Source organism: Lithobates pipiens, unplaced genomic scaffold (genome assembly GCF_037356315.1).
Source record: "Lithobates pipiens isolate NorthernLeopardFrog02 unplaced genomic scaffold, aLitPip1_a1.2 Scaffold_18, whole genome shotgun sequence".
NCBI classification, from domain to species: Eukaryota; Metazoa; Chordata; class Amphibia; order Anura; family Ranidae; genus Lithobates; species Lithobates pipiens.
Genome location: NW_027507758.1, coordinates 292,070,915 through 292,096,066, shown reverse-complemented (window position 1 = coordinate 292,096,066; position 25,152 = coordinate 292,070,915). Strand labels below are relative to the sequence as shown.

General features: G+C 39.7%; 1 protein-coding gene across 5 annotated transcripts in view; it reads right to left on the bottom strand.

Moving 5' to 3' along the window:
- Positions 1-692: 692 nt before the first annotated feature.
- Positions 693-25,152, bottom strand: part of CDK19 (cyclin dependent kinase 19) — a 310,045-nt gene continuing 285,585 nt past the window's right edge. For 4 of the 5 annotated variants that reach the window (XM_077487115.1, XM_077487116.1, XM_077487112.1 and 1 more), the window contains 3 exons: positions 23,171-23,419; positions 3,455-3,570; positions 693-2,892 (listed from right to left, as the gene is read on the bottom strand). In XM_077487115.1, the coding sequence (XP_077343241.1) occupies positions 2,850-2,892; positions 3,455-3,570; positions 23,171-23,419 (408 nt within the window). In that variant the 3' untranslated portion in view covers positions 693-2,849. Of the gene's footprint in view, positions 3,571-23,170; positions 23,420-25,152 lie in introns of all 5 variants that reach the window. The other variant, XM_077487113.1, reaches the window with a different exon arrangement.

Below are 25,152 nucleotides of genomic sequence, written 5' to 3'. Positions count from 1 at the left end.
GTGAGTTCATCCTCTCAGTCTGCTGCAGAGTGTTCCAGATTGTGTTTAAACTGTCCGCTCTGTATGTAGCTTCTGACAGGCTGTGCAAGGAGCCCCGTATCTCCGGAACCATAGATGATAGCAGCCCCATATTTTAACCAGTGCTGGAGTGGGTCTTTAGCTACCTACCCCCCAAATGTGGGGTCTCTGTGACTCCTGATCGTCGAGCTACAATCCTTGAAGTCAATCTTTTTTTTTTTTGATTTTTTTTTTTTTTTGGGGCAAATGGGCCTATCTTAAGAAAGGGGCCTGGAGCTGCAGCTCCAATAGCCCCTATGTTAATCCGGCCCTGATAGCCTCCACCAGACTTAACAGGATTGTCTTGGAAGAGACATAGATTTAGACAAGCTGATATATTTTAATGGACATTGCTGTAACAGATAGGCAAATAGTCCTACTAATAAGATCCAAGAACTAGGGGCACCTATTGTGTAAAGTCTACAAATAAAACATTTAAAGAACACCGAACTGGCTCCTCAGTCATTAGTTTCATGTCTGCTGAAAGCATGTTTTACATGTGAAGCAGAAGGCCTGGTCTGTCAACTTTACATTTGTAGCCTTCTGTCTCAATGATTTGTGTTTCAGAAGACTGCAGGTGTCCTATGTTTCCTTGATCACACTTAGACAATGAAGATTGCTTGTTACAGATTACACACAGTTCCTTCAGACACATTTTAATGGTAAAGCCCTCTGTTATAAAATGCCATATTTAAGTTACTAAGAAACACGTATATCCAGAATAAATTTACACATACTTTGCCTATCACACAATGCAGGAATAGTTTTAAAATAAATGTAAATATTTCATTAGCTTTAAAAAAATATGTAATACACAATAAATATTGAGGAATAAATATGTGTAAAAGTTACAACCAAAGGTTGTAAAAGATCACAAGACAACAGAATCATTCTTTCAATCTTCTAATCAATGCTTTGGCAAGCAAGCATAATCTTGTTTCAGATAACTACCATAGAAGGAAATAATGACTACATGTATGTAAACAATGAATAGTTTGGGTGTCCATCCTGGCAGAATATATTACATCATTGAGTACTCTATCCCTATGTTAAATGTGTATACTAGATGCACAATATTCTATTTCTATATTTTACAGCAGCATATCAGTCTATAGGAAGCACTGCTGAGGTTTGTAAGTTGTGGATACATTTTGAACCTGTTTTATCTTTCAGGTATAAGGCAAACAGGATCCTTCTATTAAAGTATCTGATGTAAGACCTGTCCTTTTTGCTCACAGCAATAAACATGATTTTCCTCTTTTTTTACCTCTCTGCACAACTAAACTCACAAGAAATCTGTGAAACAAAGTAAGAGTGTTCCATACTACTGGTTACAGGTCACAGTCTATTTTGTCTGTAGGTCTTTCTTTGTTCCACAGGACTACAGAATAGTTGTCCTTTTCTGAATGAGAAGGTACATATTTCCTGTCAATTCAAGCATCACCACTGCTTTTTTCCTGGTGGCTTCATCTCCCCCTGTGTAGTGCAATGCAGGCAGAAGCTGAAGACCACCATCGTGTAAAGATAGGGTTTTTGTCTCCCCACCAGCCCCACCCCACCTACCCCTTGACCGCAGCACTGGATCGTGTGCAGTTAGGATTTGCACAGAATCTCCCTGCCAGTATCACACTGTAGTAATTACTCACTTTGTCTGGCCAAAGTGATTCGCTTTTAAAAAAGAGAACCTTGTTGGTTACTAACTTTTACTCAGAAGAAGTCTTACCTCAGAAACATTTATGCATGAGGGACCTGTAGTGCCTCAGACCAAAGGATGCAACATTTTCTAGAGACCTGCTTGCTGCAGTGTTAATATTGGCTCAGCCTAGAAAACCACTTCAACCAATAAAAGTAGCTAGTACACCCTTATAATCATGCATTTCACTGTAACTCAGGAGACCAATAATACATAAAGGAGTAAACTGCTAACAAATGACTATTCTGAACTACACATTACATGAAGGTCATGCAAAGTGCATAACTCACAGCGAATATGTTGTTCTCTTGGTACATTTTAAAACCAATATTGGTAATTTGACTTGAAGACCTACCAGTGGGATCCTAGACTCCAGTTACCCCTTCTTGGACTTGAGGGACTAAAGTCCTTGATGCAAATTGGGGTACAAGCTCTATTCTGACAGCTTTCTGAATGGCGACTAACCATTTTCAACATGTCACAAAGCATTTTTTTTTTATGAAGCAATCTAGCTAGTGTTTATTTTGCAAAAAAGTGAAGTTTTTTCTTACTATAATAAAAGTAGAAAAACTGTGCACTGACACAAGAACATAACTGCAGATGGCTTTTTTTTCTGGCGTTTGTCATGTCTTGTGATTCCTGAAACCCTAACACTACTCAGCGTAAAATTATTTATTAAACCCCTAGTCACTCCCTAGTTATATTGTTTGTGACAAAAGTCCTGTCCACGCTAGTCATGCATCCTGGGAGACGGAGAGATTAAATTTACTGTTTATTTAGATTCCTTGTCAGGCCCTACCTCTATTCTGCTTAGATGAACTGAAGTGGAGAAATTTGCTGGTACCCTTTTTTCCTTTTTTTCAGTGAAGTTTACATATTGCACAATTTTGGCAAATACTTTTTAATTCACTGAGAAATGCACTGGTGAAGCAACTGCAAGGTTTACCTTTTGCTAGAGTTAATAAAGAGCCAGCGATGCATTAAGCTGCAGATTAGATGTACATTTTTGTATGAATAAGTTAATGGTTGAATTGTACAGATAAATTGTACTACCGTTTAAATTACTTCAGCCACTCCTGAGTTGGGTCCTGCATTCATATCACCATTCCTGATGCAGGCTCATTGATATTTTTCTTATATTTCTGTTAATTAAAAAACATAAAAGTAAGATAGTAAATTTGGAACAGTAAACGTTCCTTTTCTTGACATCCATACGCAAAACTGCAGTGTTCTGTGAACAGAACACAGTGCTTAAAAGGTGCATTTGCGTTTTGCTTTGTCTTGGTTTTGCAAATACAAAACTATACACATCTCAAAATCTTGCATTATTTTACACAATATGAAGTTCCATTCAGCAGCCTGATAGCTCACTGTCAATGCTACGGCATGGAAAAGCTGCACAAAGAATATTTTGTTTAAAAAAATATTTGAAAAAAAAATTAAAAGGACAAACAAGTAAGTGCTGGCATCAGATCACGTTTTCAGAAACGTGACTGCAAGAAACACAGGAAAGTATAAGGAGATCACTAATGGAGGTTCTCCAAACTCTTGATAATGTCATTTGACATTGAACACAGTTGAAGTTCTGAAGACCCTATAGTATTCTTTCAACATCCTAGATAATTGTAGATGATGATCTTTGCTTCATTAAACTGGAGCCTGTGCAATGTGCTGTATTTGTTTAACAGCCGATCTTCCTAGTACCTGTGAGATTGATGGTATTGTGAACTTTGCTGAGATGTTGTGGAGTAGCCCAAGGTATTGGTGGGCTGAGAGGTTCCCTGAACATTGCTTTGGTAACCCAGACGAGATGTGGAGTGCTTAAAGAAAGAAAACAAGAAAAAAAAATCTGTTTTAGTACTACAGTTGCAAACAGTGTAAATTTTACAGCACGCTCACATAAAACAGAAAATTATGTGAAAATAGAGCATAAAAATAAAAAAAAACAATTAAGACGTTTAATTTTAAGCTTCTTTCTTTGAAAAGGGAGAGCAATTAGTAAGCAAACACATTAAACCCTCACAAACTGTCTCTGCCTACTCATTACATCATGCTGATTAACAGCACAGCAAGGAAAAAATCCACAGCATTGACAGATTTGCATTTATTTCTGATTACCAGTAATGTGTCGAGGGGAGTTAGTGGCCCTGAGAGGCCTAAAGGTTGTAGTGTTATTGAAATGACAACGCTGTTGTGTTATTTTTATACATTTGCAGAGACTTTAAATTGGGAGATGAAATGGTAATGAACGTTATTGATTACAGGATTACTTCACTGTTGCGATGAATGTTTTGAAGAAAGGGTTTACCCAGCGCACGACAATGAGAACGCCTGTGATATAGTTCAGTTTGATATTGTCATTTTTGTGTTTTGATTGGAATTTGTCCATGTATGCTTTAGGAAAAATTCAGGTGCAGGCCACCCCCAGAGCGTATCCAAGGTACTCTGTGAGCAATGTAAAAGAGAGAGGGAGGGAGGCGCACTAGTGCAATATTATATATATATATATATATATATATATATATATATATATATATATATATATATATATATATATTAAAGTTATTTTAATAGCGCAAACATAACTTACAGAAATTAAGGTATCATATGTCTATGACAGTGAAAATCAAACAGATGGTGTTGCGCTACCTGAACTAGATATAAATATAAAGAGCCTAATACTGGAAGAAATAAAATCTAGCTATAAATCAACTAGCCTATCTTAAATAAAAATTAAAGTGCCTTGTGCTAAAAAATAGTACCCAGTGTATTAAAAACTTAAATTCCAAAAATCATGTGTTTATATATCAACATAAGTAACTCTAAGTAAAAGGGGAAAATTATTCCATAAAGTGCAAATATCTTATATTAAAACGTGCATCCGGTATTTAGATGCAGAAAGGAATTAGAGCAGATTGTACATCTAGGCTTAAAGAGAAATATTCTCAACAAAAAGGAAGCTAAGTTCTTGATCCCTGAGTCGTGCAGGACTCCTGTTATTTATTCAGTACCTAAGATACATAAAGATAGCACAAACCCCCCACCGAGACCTATAGTCAATGGAATCGATTCCTTGACCTCAAGAATAGGACAATATCTGGATAATTACTTACAACCAGTGGTCAAACAAACTAGAGCCTACTTGAGAGACACTAAACAAGTACTGCAACTAATAGAGGAGACCCCCAAAGGAGAAACGCCGTGGATATTGGCAACTGCCGATGTGGCTTCCTTATACACAATTATCCAACACCATCAGGCATGTGAAGCCACAAAATGGGGCCTAAGAAAATTCTCGACCTTGCCATGCTTTCAAAGAAAATTTTTAATTAAAAGTTTAGATTTCTGTTTAAAAAGCAGCTATTTTTGGTATGACCGAAATTATTATCATCAAAAAGTGGGTGTAGCGATGGGCGCAAAATTTGCGCCCAGTGTGGCATGTCTCTTCATGTCACAATGGGAGGAGGAGACGATTTTTAAGAACCCCCCTGAAGAGCTAGTGACCTATAAAAGGTACATAGATGACATACTAATATTGTGGAAAGGGGAAAAAAACAAACTAATCTCCTTCCTAGAAGGATTAAATAAGAACGACAGGAACATTAATTTAATGTGGGAGATAAGTGACGAGACCATTACGTTCCTGGACCTAGAAATAAAACAAGAAGAGAAATCATTGTACACTAAAACTCATTTCAAAAATGTGGACAGGAACAGCTATTTGCCCACTGATAGTTGCCACCATTGGAATTGGTTGAGCAATATCCCGAAAGGACAAATGATCCGGCTACGAAGGAACTGCTCCCACCCAAGAGACTTTGTGACACAAGCAGAGAAAATTGGAAATAGATTTATCCATAAAGGCTACAAGAGTGAAGATATCAAGACAAACATCACAGAAATAGAAAATATGGATAGAGCAACACTAATAAAGGATAAACCACCCACTATGAACAAAAGTGATGGAGTACCAATAATATTGAATTATAATATGCAACATAAGAAGATCGAGAAAATGATTAAAAAGCATTGGCACATACTAAGGTCAGATATACACCTGCAGGAAATCCTACCCCAATATCCACGATTTATTTATAAAAGAGCACCAACCCTAAGGGATAAGATAGTAAAAAACATCCCCGATCCCCCCTATAATGGTTTAACTTTCTTTACAGGCAAGGGATTTTTTCCCTGTAGACGCTGTTATGCGTGCACAAGAGTAAAAAAGCCGGTCGAAAAGAAATTTAACTTCACCTCTACAAGTACTGGAAACACGTATAATATTAAGGATTTCATATGCTGCAACACCAAGGGAGCTGTTTATGCCTTACAGTGTAGTTGCGGCTTACAATATGTTGGGCGAACCAAAAGACCGATGAGAGTAAGAATAAAAGAACATGTAAAGAACATTATTAGCGGCTTTGATAAGCATAGTGTATCCAGACACTTTAGCACCCACCACAATAAAGACCCTACTCATTTGACTTTTTGGGGTATAGAACCATATAAGAAACACTGGAGGGGGGGCCACAAAGTTAGGACACTCAGCCAAGCAGAATCTAAGTGGATTTTTATTTTGGATACATTTACCCCCCAAGGCTTGAACATTGATTTCGACTTAAACTGTTTTATCAGCGATTTCTAAAAAATATATATTTTTTATGTATTTTTATATCTTTTAACTTGGTTTTAGATTTGATACTTGTTTTAATGTAATGATCTTGCAATACTCATTTTATATAATATATTTAATTCACATGTTTGTAAAACTATTTTATGTATTATGATAGTATAAATGAACCAGTTTGGGTCCATCTTGAACGCCATTTCCGGTTCCTGACAAAACGACAATAATGGGAAAACTTTCCACTTCCCATATTATCCTAATTTGGTCTTAGATCCCCAAAAAAACAGGATAAATAACATATATATATGGCTATATTGAACTAGCTCTGGACCACTAGTCCATATTACCTTAAACCGGTTTTGGACACCCTAATATTTAAAACTACAGGATAAATACAAATAATGGATCAGTTGGGGTTTGGCGAACTAGGTAAGGGGCATTACATCTAGGGGGAATATAGTGCTAATATATACCAACCATGAGATAAAATGTTACCTCACCATTTGTCTTATAAATTCATATAGACTAATTTTAAAGAACAGTTTTAGATTTTTTAGTGTAAAATATGGGGTTATAATGTTAACGTGATCTATGACATTTGATAAATAACCTTTGTATAGGTTGATACCTAATATCGAGTTCACTTATATCTCCTATGACCACCCAATTCCCCTCCCATCTCTTCCCCCCCCTCCCCCCTTCTCCTTCCCCCCTCCCCCCCCCCCTCCCTCTCCCCCGCTGTCCCCCGATAGAAATTTGATGTGAACCAATGGAACTGCGAACAAATTTGTATATGACATTTAATGGAATAAAAGAACCTGATAGAAACTCCCACCATTATATATAAAAAACATCACTGCAGATATAATCCATGGGCGAGCTATGGGGAAATGGCTGCTAACCGGGACCAACGAAAAATGGCCGCGGGTGTAGCTTAGATATGTGGAAAATGATGCTGGGTGTAGATTGACTCCTAAAAGATGGCTGCACCATGTTAGCTTATGGAAGACTCCAAAAAGATGGCTGTGCCAATGTTATCTTATGGGAGACTTCAGTAAAATGGCCGCCATACACGTACATATAAAAGACACTTCCGTGCTAGAGTATCCCATTCCCTGATGAAGTCACGTGACTAGTGACGATACGCGTCGGAACGAGGATACCGGAAGTGACGTTCGCATACACGAGCGGAATGCTCGTCCGTTTTTAAAGCTGTATTTTATCGCATGTTTGTGAGTACCTCTTCTTATATATCGTTATAATAAATTTTACGAACGTACTTCACCATCCGAGTGTACCTCTATCTTTCCTATGAGACCTCTGGGAGTTATACTGAAGCCAAAGATCTATATGGAAACTATCTGGGAAAAAAATACCTACCTGAGGGGACCAATATCCACCTGCTAGAAATTGGGATAGAATCCCTGGACCCTTGTCTTTGCTGCTTGATTTGCTGTTTACCTTACAGCAGTAAGGTAAGGGGCCATTTTACCTAGTGTGCCGTGTATACTGGAGACACAGAAATTACAACACGATTGCTGGCACCTGTTTTTTCTTTTTGAGAAGCACTGAACAAGTCACTGAGCACTTATTTCAGCTTATATATAGACTGTCTTATATACATATTTAATTTTTTCTTATTATTAACCACTTCAGCTCCGGACCAATAAACACCTTAAGGACCAGAGGTCTTTTTGCAATTTCGCACTGCGCTGCTTTAACTGGTAATTGCGCGGTCATGCAATATTGCACCCAAACGAAATTTGCGTCCTTTTCTTCCCACAAATAGAGCTTTCTTTTGATGGTATTTGATTGCCTCTGCGATTTTTTTTTTTGCGATATAAATGGAAAAAGAGCGAAAATTTTGAAAAAAAAAAGATATTTTCTTCTTTTTGTTATAAGAAAAATCGAATAAACTAAATTTTAGTCATACATTGAGGGCAAAATTTATTCAGCCACATGTCTTTAGTAAAAAAAATGTCAATAAGCGTATATTTTTTGGTTTGCGCAAAAGTTATAGCGTCTACAAACTAGAGTACATTTTCTGGAATTTACACAGCTTTTAATTTATGACTGCCGATCTCATTTCTTGAGGTGCTAAAATGGCAGGGCAGTACAAATCCCCCCCAAATGACCCCATTTTGGAAAGTAGACACCCCAAGGAAATTGCTGATGGGTATGTTGAGCCCATTGAATATTTATTTTTTTTGTCCTAAGGGATTGAATAATGACAAAAAAAAAAAAAAAATATTTTTTTTACAAAAAGTTGTCACTAAATGATATATTGCTCACACATGCCATGGTTATATGTGAAATGACACCCCAAAATACATTCTGCTGCTTCTCCCGAGTACGGGGATACCACATGTGTGGGACTTTTTGGGAGTCTAGTCGCGCACGGCACCCCGAAAACCAATCACCACCTTCAGGATTTCTAAGGGTGCAAATTTTTGATTTAACTCCTCACTACCTATCACAGTTTCGAAGGCCATAAAATGCCAAAATAGCACAAAACCCCCCCAAATGACCCCATTTTGGAAAGTAGACACCCCAAGCTATTTACTGAGAGGCATGTTGAGTCCATGGAATATTTTATATTTTGCCAAAAGTTGCGGGAATATTACAAACTTTTTTTTTTTTGCACAAAGTTGTCACTAAATGATATATTGCTCACACATGCTATGGGCAGAAGTCAAATTACACCCCAAAATAAATTCTGCTGCTTCTCCCGAGTACGGGGATACCACATGTGGGGGACTTTTTGGGAGCCTAGTTAACTAGCTACCTAGCGACACTAGCGACACTGATGCAGCGTTCAGAAAAATTATCGCTTAGTGACACTGGCAAAAGGGGGTGAAAGGGTTAACTAGCGGAAATCAGGGGGTTAAAACCATTATTGGGTAGTATATCGGGGTACCTAGCGCTATAAAAACCTGGCGGTGAACCTAAAAAAATAACTAGCTACTTAGCGACTGTAGCGACACTAATGCAGCGATCAGAAAAACGATCGCTTAGTGACACTGGCAAAAGGGGGTGAAAGGGTTAACTAGCGGCAATCAGGGGGTTAAAAACATTATTGGGTAGTATATCGGGGTACCTAGCGATATAAAAACCTGGCGGTGAACCTAAAAAAATAACTAGCTACCTAGCGACACATGCAGCGATCAGAAAAATGATCGCTTAGTGACACTGGCAAAAGGGGGTGAAAGGGTTAACTAGCGGCAATCAGGGGGTTAAAAACATTATTGGGTAGTATATCGGGGTACCTAGCGCTATAAAAACCTGGCGGTGAACCTAAAAAAATAACTAGCTACCTAGCGACTGTAGCGACACTAATGCAGCGATCAGAAAAACGATCGCTTAGTGACACTGGCAAAAGGGGGTGAAAGGGTTAACTAGCGGCAATTAGGGGGTTAAAAACATTATTGGGTAGTATATCGGGGTACCTAGCGATATAAAAACCTGGCGGTGAACCTAAAAAAATAACTAGCTACCTAGCGACACTAGCGACACATGCAGCGATCAGAAAAATGATCGCTTAGTGACACTGGCAAAAGGGGGTGAAAGGGTTAACTCTAGGGGCAATCAGGGGGTTAAATCTTTATTGGGGGGTGATAGGGGGCTACCCTGGACCTAACACTAACTGTCCTGACAGTTTTTACTGTCACAACTGACACTGAATGCATTGATCAGTAAAGAAATGATCAATGCAATCAGTGACACTGTGACTGGGGGGGGAGGGGGGGCGGGGGGGGGATCGGGGGGGGTTTGTGTGCCTGTGTGTACCTACATGTCAGTGTAGTGTTCGTGCAGACTTACTTTTACTCTTCTCCTCGTAGTCCGGTCAAAAAGACCGCCCCGAGGAGAATGACATCACTTCCTCCTTCCTGTGTAAACAATACACAGGGGAGGAAGCTTCTCATTGGCCAGGAGCGATCCAGAGGGGGTGGCCGAAAACGAACGGCCATCCCCTCATCACGGAGCGCTCCTGGACCGAATCGGACCGCCGTAACCAGCGGGAGGGGGTCCGATGGGACCCCCCACCCGCTGGAAGGCAATCACGTAGATGTACGTGATTATGCCTGCCTGTGCCATTGTGCTGACGTACAATGGCAATACGGCGGTCCTCAAGTGGTTAAGAATATTTAATTTTTTTTTTTTTTTTTTTTTTTTTTTTATTATTAAGAAGATTACGGAACTAATAATCACTGGCACTTTATTTAATTTCACTAAAGACTGTATTTTACCAACTTTTTGTAATGATGCACTATGAATTGCACGTTTTAATATAAGATATTTGCACTTTATGGAATAATTTTCCCCTTTTACTTAGAGTTACTTATGTTGATATATAAACACATGATTTTTGGAATTTAAGTTTTTAATACACTGGGTACTATTTTTTAGCACAAGGCACTTTAATTTTTATTTAAGATAGGCTAGTTGATTTATAGCTAGATTTTATTTCTTCCAGTATTAGGCTCTTTATATTTATATCTAGTTCAGGTAGCGCAACACCATCTGTTTGATTTTCACTTTTATTATCTGGGGGTGAGGGTTCATACCCCTGTCGGTAGTTTGCTGCAACCTATCCTTTTAAATAGCTTAGGCCCTTGACGACAGCGCGGGGATACCTTAACCCAAATATGTCTATGACAGATATGCCTATGATACCTTCATTTCTGTAAGTGCATTTATGTTTGCGCTATTAAAATAATTTTATAATATTGCACTTAGTTTCGCCTCCCTCCCTCTCTTACAGTGATGAATGTTTTGCACTCCCCTTCCCCAATCACCTTATTGCTCAGTATGCAGTTCATTTGATTAATTGCATTTAGTGTAAAATCAGTGAAACACTTGATGCTATATAGTGGTCTGCACAATTTATTTGCTACTATAAATACTCATCGACACTGAGCAGTTAATGGCAGAATTCTCATGGCTATATTTTAACTTAGGATTTCATTTTTTTCATGCCCCCTTATCAACCTTATTAATCTTACTAATCCTTAAAAATAAGGATTTTTCATAGTCACAGAAAAATTCTTTGCTTGGAGTCCATTTAGGGTCACACAAATTCTTAGACTGTTGGGATATACTAACACATCCAGGAGAAATGGACACTGGCAACAAAACAGCCATTGGCTAGCACAGAATAACCCTGTCCAAAACCATTAAGCCTCAGTTTTGTAGCAAAGTAGTACTGAGAGCATGAAAAAAAAAACAGAATCAGCTGCAGGAAAAAAGAGGCTTCGTCACACAGAGAAACTCCTAGCATGGAAGACAAATTCAAAGATTCCCCTAACAAAAAAAAAACAAGGCTTCAACAGCCATGCCATTAAATCCAGCAACTGTAAAGTAAGATGGCAAAACAGTCCTTTGAGATGGAATATACTAACAATCTGACAGAGCCAGTGAGGCATCTGCTAGGAGTTTTATTAGGACAGTGTACCACATCTGCCTGGAACGGTCCACAGCAAAGAGAGTGATCAGAATGCTCTTCTGAGGAAAATATCAGGGTGTACTGATTCCAACCAAAGCCCCCACTGCTTCCACTTAGTAACTTGAAAACAACCCTGTTCAGTTTATCCTTAATCCTGGGAGGACAAAAGGTCCGCATTTGGTATCCCCCCACCTGCGACACAGGAACACCTTTAGGTGTAGGGACCACTCCCCCAGACTAGGCGCTACCAGCTGAGGAAGCCATCTGCCAAATGTCTACGTCTAGGTAGAAAAAGAAGGACTTGGAAATTTTTCACAGGACAGGAACCAAACATCTGTTTGTCATGGTGAGACTTTTGGTTCATTCTGATGATTGATGTATGTCACTGCTGTAGCTTTGGGCAACTGAATTTGGATCAGCAGGATGTTACAATGCAGCAGAGACAGCCCAATCACTCAAAGTTCCAGGATACACATCAGGAACTTTTCTACCTAAACTCCCCTGTTTAGGTAGAAAAGTCTTGTGTCCAGAAGAAGATCTTTCAGAATATGGGAATAAAGGAATACTCAGCTTCCAAAGCCAGCTTCCTGTGCCACCAGGCCAGGGACAACCTGTTCTATGATTCCTAAAAAAATCAGATCTGATCTGTCCAGGGACCCGATTGACTTGTCTCAAGATGAAAGAATGAACATTAAAGTAGAGGTCTAGAGTGAAGCTTCGAATGGTTTCAGCACAGCAGTGCCTGAAGGTTTGGGATTTACCCAAACCGCTGCAACTTCCAAACAGTGGTTTCTGAAAGAAACCTGCCCTGACAGTTTTTAACAGTAGGTTGTCAAAGTATTCCACAATAGGAGTGTCACAAAAGCATAGCAGGGATAACAGTAAAGCTAACACTTTGGTAAAAAACCAAGGTGCAGACAAGAGGATGAAAGTCAGGCCAACTGGCTGGTAGTTTAATGTGGTTGTAAAAGCAGGTGTGTTTTTTTTTATCTTAATCTATGCATTAAGATAAAAAAAGCCTGTGTGCAGCAGCCCCCCTCAGCCCCCCCAATACTTACCTGAGCCCATCTCGATACAGTGATGTTGCAGGAGAGTCTTGGCTAAGACAGCAGCGAAGCGCCATTGGCTCCCGCTGCTGTCAATCAAAGTAGGTACGCCAATGAGGAGAGAGAGAGAGAGGGGCCGGGCCGCAGCTTTGTGTCTGAATGGACACAGGGAGCTGCGGTTTGGCTCAGGGGCCCCATAGTAAACTGCTTTTTGTGGGGGGCACTCAAAAGGAGGGAGGAGTCAGGATAGCTGAAGAGGGGCCCAAGAAGAGAAGGATCTGGGCTGTTCTCTGCAAAACCACTGCACAGAGCAGGTAAGTATAACATGTTTGTTACTTTTAACGAAAAAAAAATAGACTTTAGTATCACTTTAAGGACTCCACAGCAAAACATAGAAGATAGTTTTTTGTTTAACGTGTTTTATTGAAAATACTCAACCAAAGCAGATACATTCACAAGCAGTATTCCAGACTTAGATACACAACAGGATTAGTTATCAAGCTGAGGATACCACAAAAGTCAGAGAATACAAGCATGCAGAGCAATAACTGTTCAGTGCGTAAGTGAATGCAAAAGTGGATTTCACCGTTCTGAACATCAGAGCATCAACTAAAAAACAAACTTCACACTGTAGAGTAAAAAAAAATAAAAAAATAATGAAAGATATGATGTGGTCACCTGAGCCGTAAATAAACGTAATCAAAGAAAAAGGTACGTAGGTGTGCTGGAAAGATGGGGACATGCAGGTATACGTCCTTGATATCCATAGGAGTTAGAAAGTCACCCTGATGAAGGAAGGCGATGAGATAAATGATGAATTCCATGCAGAATTTCTGTATTTAAGTAAAGACAATCAGAACATGAGATCCAAGGTTGGGAGAATGCCTCCACTGTGCATGGAAACAATTAAAAAGTTGGAGGAAAAACCCCTGAAATCATTTTGCTACAGGAACCTAGGCAACGACACCTTGATCCAGAAGACCAAGAGGGCTCAACAAAGGAAGGTTGAAGATGAGAACAAGGGCAGAGGCAGGAAGCAAAACTCCTGTTTGGACATCACCTCCAGCATGCAAGTGTCAGATTCAAATTGCCCAAGCATCCTGCCACCTTGGAAAATGGGGCTCATGTGTACGCAGAGGACTTGTCAGATCTTGTGTTAGTGGTAGGAATGGGAACCTGGCTTGGAGGGTCTCCACTAGAAAGTGGAGATAAAATGGAATGTTTTCTAATAATCAGAGAGGGAGAGAGCGTAGCTTCTTCCACTGTGGAAGATGGGATTTCCTTGCCATCATCAGTAACCTAGATGAAATTAAAAATTGCAACTATTTGTTCATACATGCTCTATGGCACAATAAGGATAAATACATTTTTAGACTTGGGGGCAATAGCCAGAGAACAAAATCCATCTATACGATGCTTCTTTCAGAGAGGGCATAGTATCCACATCTAAAACAGATCAGTGGAGGGGAACAAGATCTGAACCAGAGAACTCCATTTTTTTTTGTTGAATTTAGTAGAGGAGGGGGTAAAGAGGATGTCAATGACCCATTGGTAAGGCATGGTCCCCAGAAGACAGTTGAACCAGACCATAAGTAGCCCTCCTAACACAAGAGTCAAGTGTGACTGTAATGCCCTTGCATGCACAGAACAACCCCACTTCTGTTCACCAAATAAAAGTGAAGGACTAAACAAAACAAGCCAAAGTGTAGGGATGAAAACTAACGCCCACTGTCCAGATGTACGACAATACAAAAAGCTATGAGGAGGCTTCTAGCTTTACAAAAACATATGACAGATTTAGTTGCATCCTATTTGTAAAAGTGGTGAAATGGCTGCACTGTAGCAGGTAATCTGGCTGCACTGTATACAGTGTAGCAGGTCAGCTTGTTTGCAGATGCTATTCCCTCCCCCACCAGCCACTAGTTGTCAAGGATGCTGTTGACTTTCTTAACTAACAGGCTCCTAGCAACCAGTGACGCTGGCTATGGCTATGAATTCATTCAATGCCTGTTGTCAAACACACAGGGAGTGGACCTGATGGGGAACTAGTGTCTTTGAATCCGCTCAACTATAAAACTCCAGGCTCAGTGTACCTTTACACTCCATGCAGCCTGTTTTCAACAGGTACATAAAGTTGGGATAAGCACTGACATTTGTTGTAGATATTCTATGAATTCCTCAGACCGTGCCTTACCACTGAAGCATAGTGCAATTTAAAATGTACATTGACTCCTTCAGTTAAAACAAGTTATAACAATTTAAAGTGATTTAAAGTTTTTTTTTACTTAAAATAATAAATATATTATACTTACCTGCTCTAAGCAATGATATTGCACATAGTGGCCCCTTACCTCCTCTACTGGGGTCCTCCCCCAGCGCTCTCCCAGTGTGCCCCCATAGCAAGCTGTGTGATATGGGGTCACACATGCAGGCGTGCTTCCAAGACAGGCGGTGTGCGTCTATAGACACACACAGAATGGCTCTGCCCCTCGCCCTGTTTACAGGATTTGACTGACACCAGCAGGAGCACAAAATGATCAACAGGATAAAACTGGGAAAACCTGTGCTCATCAACTGAATTGGTAGGTATCTACGGTTTAATCTAGATAGCATTCATTTAACACTAAATCTTTAGGCCCCTTTCACACATGCGGACATTATGTCCGTATTTCATCCATCCGTTTGCGGATGAAATATGGACATACATGCATTCCTATGGGATAGCGGGTGTCTGCGGATGAACATCCGCAGACACCCGATATCGTCCGCCTCCGCTATTGTCCGATTCTGCAGACGGAGGAAAATCCTATTTTTCTATCCGTCTGCAGAGTGGATGGGATGAACACAGACAGACGGTCCGTGTTTATCCGATCCCCCATAGAGGAGAATGGAGAGCCGACAGGGCGGTCCCTGCACACTGTGATGTTATCCGCCGGCTCAGCGGGGACAATGGAGCCATCCCTGCTGAGCAAGCGGATCATCATGGGGCGGATCATTACTGATCCGTCCTGTGTGAAAGGGGCCTTGCAACGGTATCTCACAAAAGTGAGTACACCACTGACATTTTTGTAAATATTTTATTATATCTTTTCATGTGACAACACTGAATAAATTAAACTTTGCTACAATGTAAAGTAGTGAGTGTACAGCATGCATAACAGTGTAAATTTGCCATCCCTTCAAAATAACTCAACACACAGCCATTAACTTGGTGTATGAGGTGTACTGGCGCAAAAACAAAAAAACTCAGATATGTTTATAATTTAAAAACCATATACTAGTTATGTAGTGTGGGATAAAATGCTAAATTTATGTGTTGGATAACTGCGCCAACCCCAAATGTAATATCTGTGACAATAAACACTGTGTGCATCCATCAGTGATATGTCATACATTGAAATTAAAGTAAACTCGTAAAAAGTAGCAATTAAAAAAAATACATATAAATTATGACCACGGGGGAAAAATTATTTAAATGATCATAGAAGAAATACATTTGTAGTATTGAAAAGAAAGTCCTAGTGCTGCTATTTTTCACAAGTAGTTTATCGCACTTTATCAAAGTTCAAATTGGTGTTCTACCAATTCGTGATTCACCACCACCTTCCAAAGTTTGCACTCACCAGAAAGCAATGATCAAAACACCTCAAATATATGTCTGGATTAATTGTTCCTTTTATAGAAGTGTGCTACGGGTTTCCCAACAATTGTAGCAATATTCATTCCATATATCTCCACCTTTCAGTGATCTTAAATCCTCATAGAAAACAAACAACCATTATTGCGCAACATTCCTTACTTTATTTTTCTATAAAACATATGTAGCAAATGTGCACTCACATGATATAGTGCCTATAGACCAGCGCAAGTCTATCCAGCTTTCCGAGCAGCGTCTCTGCTCGCCTTTCTGTCTCCAAGAACCGCTGTCTGGTGTAAGCCTTGGTTTTGTGTGGGTTAGGGACAGGATATGACATTGGTGCTGCTTACTAGCCTCTACGTGTTTCAACTCCAACTTCAACAGGAAGCCATTAATGTCTAAACCACTGGCAACAAAAGTGAGTACACCCCTAAGTGAAAAATGTCCAAATTGGGCTCAAAGTGTCAATATTTTGTGTGGCTACCATTATTTTCCAGCACTGCCTTAACCCTCTTGGGCATGGAGTTCACCAGAACTTGACAGGTTGCCACTGGAGTCCTCTTCCAGTCCTCCATGACAACATCAGAGAGCTGGTGGATGTTAGAGACCTTGCGCTCCTCCACCTTCCCTTTGAGGATGACCTGCACATGCTTGGCCAGTCCATCACCTTTACTTTCAACTTCTTTAGCAAGGCAACATGTACTGTGACATACTGAAGCAGAGCATGATCCCCTCCCTTTGAAGACTGGGCCCCAGGGCAGTATTCCAACATGATAATGACCCCAAACACACCTTCAAGAGGACCACTGCCTTACTAAAGAAGCTGAGGGTAAAGGTGATGGACTGGCCAAGCATGTCTCCAGACCTAAACCCCATTGAGCATCTGTGGGGCATCCTCAAATGGTGGAGGAGTGCAAGGTCTCTAACATCCACCAGCTCCATGATGTCATCATGGAGGAGTGGAGGAGGACTCCAGTTGCAAACTGTGAAGCTGTGGTGAACCCCATGCCAAAGAGGGTTAAGGCAGTGCTGGAAAATATTGGTGGCCACAAAAAATATTGACACTTTAGGCCCAATTTGGACATTTTCACTTAATGGCTGTCTGTTGCGTTATTTTGAGGGGACAGCAAATTTACACTGTTATAGAAGCTGTACACGCACTACATTACAATTATGCAAAGTGTCATTTCTTCAGTGTTATCCCTTGAAAAAATATAATAAAATATTTACCAAAATGTGAGGTGTGTACTCACTTTTGGGAGACACTGTAACTGGAGAGACTTCCAGGATTCATATAGCTAGCAAGACTCTACAAGAAGCTGTTGATAGTAGAAAAACCTTCCAGAAAAAAATCTTCTAAATGAACAGAGAACAGCAGAGCTGAAGAAAACATGTTCACTGTTGTAAAAACACTAGCAAAGAACAGAAGCATGATGGTTGTGGGTGGAGTTTACCAGTGCTGACCAATGTGTTTTTGTTACCAGCATTTCTCCTACTGTATAATCTAGCTGTCTATAAATTCTAAGAATTCCTGTGCCCCTCAATGCACAAGCAAGAAAAAGGATTGCCATGTTATACTTACCTTCTCCACGTTGAAGCACTATCCCCAACTTCCTACCTCATCCAATGCTACCGCTCCTTTTCCTGCAGAATGGCAGTCAACAACTAGACTTCTGCTTTAAGGGAATGCTACTTGGACCTCTGGAAAGTGTAAAGCTAAACACTGTACATTTATGTCTAATTAAAACCATACTGTCACGATGACATTAGTATGTCCCGTAATTAAGGTGGATGCTCATTTGGAGATTGCTTTCCATAGGGAATGTTGCTGTTATGGTGACACTAGGAAGGGAGCTTTTTTTTTGCAGTTAGATCTTTATGTTTTCTGTCATGATTGAAGATTCAACACTGTGACCATATCAGCATTTGTAAGCTGCTCGTTACCTTTGCAGTTGTTTGTGGCTATTCTGTGGAGAAGCAGTGCAGCATGGTAGAACTTTGATCAATTTAGTTTGGAATCTCCAATTCCTGTGTATGGAATTTCTGGTGTGCTTTGTGGGACAGCTTTTCTTGGGCTGGTATCAGACCTACATGATTGAGACAGACATTTGACCCATTCCGCAGTGCACTGGTGGGAACATGCAACGCCTCTTTTGAGGTTTTTCTAGAACTACTACTTACTGAAACAACTCTATTGCAGCAAATTCTCTGTGAACGAAAACCCCTGAGGAAGGTACCATGCGAAATGTGTTGGGCCGGTCTCTTTTCTCATACTTTGGTCCTGAGTGGTTATCATAGTTCATGACTATTTTTGTGTCTATTGATGAAATAGCTCACCTTGTTGTAGGGGATGTTTACTAGTGTATACAGAGTTTGCTGTTTCCTTTTTTTGTTACACATGTTTTAACCACTTCCCCCTCGGAAGATTTTACCCTCTTTCTGACTGGAGCATTTTTTACAACTTTGCACGGCGTTGTTTTAACTAAAAATGGCATGGTCATGCAATGCTGTACCCAAATTAAATTAGCATATTTTTTTTTCTCCACAAATAGAGCTTTCTTTTGGTGGTATTTGATCACATCTGCTTTTTTTTTTCTTTTGCGTTATAAACAAAAAAAGAGCGACAATTTTGAGAAAAAAAAAAAACAATATTTTTTACTGTTTGCTATAATAAATGTCCCCCAATTTTTTTTTTAGAAAACAAATTCATTCATCAGTTTAGGCGTAATATGTATTCTTCTACATATTTTTGGAAAAAAAATAAAATAAAACAACAAAAAACGCAATAAGCGTACATTGATTGGTTTGGGCAAAAGTTATAGCGTCTGCAAACTATGAGAAAGTTTATAGCATTTTTAGTATTATTTTTTTTTTACTAGTAATGGCGGTGATCTGCGATTTTTAGCAGTACTGTGACATTGCGACGGACAGATCTGGGACTTTTGAAACTTTTTTTGAGACCATTGGCAGTTATACAGTGATCAGCGCTATAAATATGCACTGATTACTGTGTAAATGTCACTGGCAGGGAAGGAGTTAACACTAGGGGGCGATCAAGGGGTTAACTGTGTGTTCCCTCAGTGTGCTCTAACTGCATGGGGATAGGATTGACTAGGAGAGGAGACATATCGTTGTCCCTACCTAGCTCACGCATGTGCAGGGGAGACCGTTGTGAAGCCACAAGGAGTCACAGCTGCCTTCTTACAGTTAACGCGCTGGCACCAGAGACCTAAAGACCAGCAAAGAACCGACCAGAGGAGGACAGAGCTGAATCTCTGGACAGGTACGTTTCTTTTTCTTTAAGTCAGCAGCTACAGTACTTGTCACTTTAAAGCTGCATAAGGTGTAAGAATTTCCAATATTTTCTAATTTTGAAAGGCAGACATTAATGTGCAACATAATTTTGTTGTAACTATTATAAGTAAACACATCAATAAAAGAAACATATAAATACATCTTATTTACAGCAGTTTACGGGGGCTACAAAAAAGACTTCTCGGGTAACAATATAGTACTAATTCAAACAACACCCTCCGTATAACTTGAAACGTGATAACGTTTGGGTAATATCTATTTTTGTTGCAGGTGAGCAGGAGTGGCTTTGTATTACATGGAAAAAATGTGTCACAGTTCTGCCAAGTCTACCTATCTGACAGTGAAGAATGGAAAGGCATTCAGGCAAGATCACAGAAAGGCTGATAGCAAGGTGTCAGCTATGCAAACCACACTGCCTTTTATATGTTATTTGCTTTGTCCAAGTCCTTTGGCAAGTAGCAGGAAGGAAATGTTCACAATTTAAAGTATATTTCCATTTTTGCAGTCAAATTTGAGAAAACACCAATATATATTTCTTATGTGTTCCTATTAACACAACATAACTAAAAATAGTTAAAATATATATTAGTTAAAAAAAAAAAATATATATATATATATATATATATATATATATATATAAAATAGTTAAAATATATATTTCTAAGCTTTCCGGAGTTTATTGCACTGATAGCCTCTGATTACTGTGCAGCTCGCCTTTGTGTTTTTTCTCCTCTTGAATAGTGAGAAAGATACATTGTATCTATTTATTGTGCTTAAACAAAATCAAACGTGTGTAAAAAAAAAAAAAATTTAAAAAATATGAAATAAAAAATAAGTAGATCAGGATTTGGTCTAGGTCAGTGGCAGGGTTAAAGTTAGTGTCAAGATCAGGGTCAAAGGCCAAAGTCAATGTTAAAGTAATTGTAAAGTCTTGTTTTAAAAATAAAATAAAAATAACAAACATGTTATACTTACCTCCTCTGTGCACAGAGCAGCCCTGATCCTCCTCTTCTCGGGTCCCTCTTTGCTGCTCCTGGCCCTTCCCTCCTATCGAGTGCCCCCACAGTCAGCAGCTTCTATTTAGACATGGAGCCCTGACCTATCCCCGTCTCCCCTCCCTCCCCTGATTGGCTGACTGACTGGGATCGACAGCCCTGGGAGCCAATGGCACCACTGCTGTGTCTTAGCCAATCAGGAGGTGTTTCCTGGAAGGCTTAGACATTTGTGAACATTGCTGGAGAGAGATGGGGCTCAGGTAAGTAATTAGGGGGGTCCTGGAGTGGTTGCTACACACAAAATGTTTTTTATCTTAATGCATTAAGATAAAAAACCTTCTGCCTTTACAACTTCTTTAATGGTTATAGTCAAAGGTCAGGGACAGTGTATTTTAGGCAGAATAAAAAAAAAAAAAAAAAAGAGTATGTCAGTATGTTTTAGATAGGATTAAACAAAAAACAGAATGCACACTATGGTTTCTGAGCCCTACTACAGGTACAAACGGTAAATAACATACATATACGTGGTATTGCTGGACTATCAACGGGACTGGGAGAATATATTTTAGGTTTTTCTTTGCTGGTAGGTTATGGTAATAGCAAGAAATATACAAAAACATTTTAAAAAGGAGCTATTTATTACAATTTACCACCAAATAAAAGCCTGATTTGTCCTGAAAAAAAAACCAAGGTAAAATCTATCTTGATACACTATGTAGTTGTGATGATTTGTACAGTTTTACTAACACATGTCATAGTTTTAAAACTGTTCAGGTGTTAGGATTTGTTTTAACATTGTTATGAAGGGGTCACTTTTACTTTTTTTTCAGACTTAGTACATTTGCTTCAGGAACAGAAAAATACCTGTTGATTTTGCCATCTAACTCCCTGTGCACTGAACTAATAGCTCATAAAATGTTATCAGCTTTCCAAAGCCATCTTCTGTGAACTATAAAAAGCCCCCTCCCTATGTAATGGAAATGGGGAAAAGAGCAGGCATTTGTAGTCCAAATCAGGAGAACAGAGTTTAACCACTTCAGCCCCGGAAGGATTTACCCCCTTCCTGACCAGAGCATTTTTTGCGATTCGGCACTGCGTCGCTTTAACTGACAATTGCACGGTTGTGAGATGTGGCTCCCAAACAAAATTGGTGTCCTTTTTTTCCCACAAATAGAGCTTTGTTTTGGTGGTATTTGATCACCTCTGCGGTTATTTTTTGCGCTATAAACAAAAAAAGAGCGACAATTTTTAAAAAAACATTATTTTTTACTTTTTGCTATAATAAATATCCCCAAAAATATATAAAAAAACATTTTTTCCCTCAGTTTAGGTGATACGTATTCTTCTACATATTTTTGGTAAAAAAAATCAAAAAAAAATCGCAATAAGCGTTTATTTATTGGTTTGCCCAAAATTTATAGCGTCCACAAAATATGGGATAGTTTTGTGGCATTTTTATTAATTCTTTTTTTTTTTTACTAGTAATGGCGGTGATCAGCGATTTTTATCCTGACTGACATTTTGGCGGACGCATTGGACAATTTTGACAAATTTTTGGGACCATTGGCATTAATACAGCGATCAATGCTATAAAATTGCATTGATTACTGTAAAAAGTCACTGGCAATGAAGGGGTTAACCACTTGGTGGCAGTGTAGGGGTTAAGTGTTCCTAGGGGCGTGTTTCTAACTTTATGGGGGAGTGGCTGTGCTGTGTGTGACACCACGTTGATTGCTGCTCCTGATGACAGTGAGCAGATGATCAGTGTACTGTCACTAGGCAGAACAAGGAGATGCTGTTTACATCAGCATCTCCCCGTTCTTGAGCTCTGTGACACGATCGCGGGTATCCCTGGTCATCACGGTCACAGAGCTCCCGACAGGCGTGTGCGACACCGCCAGCACGTGCACACATCGGGGAATTCAAAGTAACGTATGGGTATGTTACTTTGCCCAGCCGTGCCATTCTGCTGATGTATATGTGCAGGAGCCGGTTGGGAACCGGTTAATTACATGTTGCTCATTCACAGACGGTGCAGTGAGTGCATGTTGCCACTCTAGAAAGTGTGTTACTGATAGGATTTTGCTACCTGAAAAATATAAACTAAGGCCGACACCACATCTAAGGATTGGTAAGCTGCAATATAATATACTTTTGATGTGGGACTTTATTCTACAAATTGTGATTAGAAATCAACTCCATGTGGCTATGTATTCAACATGCAGACTTCCTACTGATTTCTTATTGGTTGAGCCAGCTCAGCCTTTTTATATAAACATGACAGGGCAACGTACATATCACAGATTGACCTCAATGATATATTGGACTACTGATAAGTCATGAGAATAAAACTGTACCTGATAGTCAGAAGCCATCATAGAGGGTCCACCAGAGTTAGCCGCTGAAGGCCCAATGCGTGGTTTCTTGTTTGCAGGTCCTGTGTTAAGACTGGAATCCTGGCTATGTTGAAGTGTTGCCCCTGTTGCCCCTCCTCCTGCTGTACCATTGGTCTGACTGCTGTTCTGTTGCTGCACCTGCTGCTGCTGAGCAGTTGTCTGCTGTTGATTTGCTGTTTGTTGCTGGTGCTGATTCTGTGCCTGTTGATTCTAAAAAGGGTTAATAAAGTTTATTAAAAAGAAAACCTATAATACTAAATACAAGACTAAGCTGTAAATGACAAAATGTAAAAAAAAAATTCAATAACACCATGCTCGTTCAAACCAGAACGTGTCACAGGAAACCCACGTTCTGTGCGTCTTTCCAAACACTGCGTTCAATAAGCACTGGGTGTGCGATCTGATGGTGTCAGGTGTCAAAATATTTCAAATGACACTCCAAACACAGATCACAAAACGTAGTGTGTTTTTCCTGCACCGGATCGCAGAGTGAGGTGTGTTTATCAAAAGTAGTGCACTCTTTTCAGTCTAATCCAGTGCGATTTCAGTCCTGTCAAATGAGACACACAGGAACGCACACTGCGTTCAAGTGTCAACTGGCCCCAATACTAACAGTATATTCAACAACACAATGTTCTTTTTCTGTTATAGTAACTTAGTAGAAAATAATAAAGTTAAATAATTACTGCTTATTAGCTAAGTAGATGAAAAACTGCAAGCCTTTAATATAACTTGATAAAAAAAAATGTGTCCTGAAAGCTTGGGGCTTCAGTGTATTAAATTATCCATTTAAATGTATTTTGTCAGCTTTGATCTTTCCAGCTTCTAATGATGAGTAATACACTACAGGATTCTATTACAATGTCAATACATAAGGTAGGCACTTATAGTATCTTACAAAAGTGAGTACACCCCTCACATTTTTGTAAATATTTTAATACATCTTTTCATGTGACAATACTGAAGAAATTACACTTTGCCACAATGTAAAGTAGTGAGTTTACAGCTTGTATAACAGTGTCTAAACCACTGGCAACAAAAGTAAGTACATCCCTAAGTGGAAATGTCCAAATTGGGCCCAATTAGCCATTTTCCCTCCCCGATATCATGTGACTCATTAGTGTTACAAGGTCTCAGGTGTGATTGGGGAGCAGGTGTGTTAAATTTGGTGCTATCGCTCTCACTCTCTTATACTGGTCACTGGAAGTTCAACATGGCACCTCAAGGCAAAGAACTCCCTGAGGATCAGAAAAAAAAAATTGCTGCTACACATAAAGATGTCCTAGGCTATAATAAGATTGCCAAGTCCCTGAAACTGAGCTGCAGCATGGTGGCCAAGACCATGCAGTGGTTTAACAGGACAGGTTCCACTCAGAACAGGCCTCACCATGGTCGACCAAAGAAGTTGAGTGCACATGCTCAGCGTCATATCCAGAGGTTGTCTTTGGGAAATAGAGGTATGAGTGCTGCCAGCATTGCTGCAGAGGCTGAAAGGGTGGGGGCCCAGTGTTCAGACCATACACCGCACACTGCATCAAATTGGTCTGCATGGCTCTTGTCCCAGAAGGAAGCCTCTTCTAAAGATGATGCACAAGAAAGCCTGCAGTTTCCTAAAGACAAGCAGACTAAGGACATGTATTACTGGAACCATGTCCTGTGGTCTGATGAGAGCAAGATAAATATATTTGGTTCAGATGGTGTCAAGCATGTGGCGGCAACCAGGTGAGGCATACAAAGACAAGTGTGCCTACAGTCAAACATGGTGGTGGGAGTGTCATGGTCTGGGGCTGCATGAGTGCTGCCGCCACTGGGGAGCTACAGTTCAATGAGGGAACCATGAATACCAACATGTATTGTGACATACTGAAGCAGAGCATGATCTCCTCCCTTCGGAGACTGGGCCGCAGGACAGTATTCCAACATGATAACAACCCCAAACACTT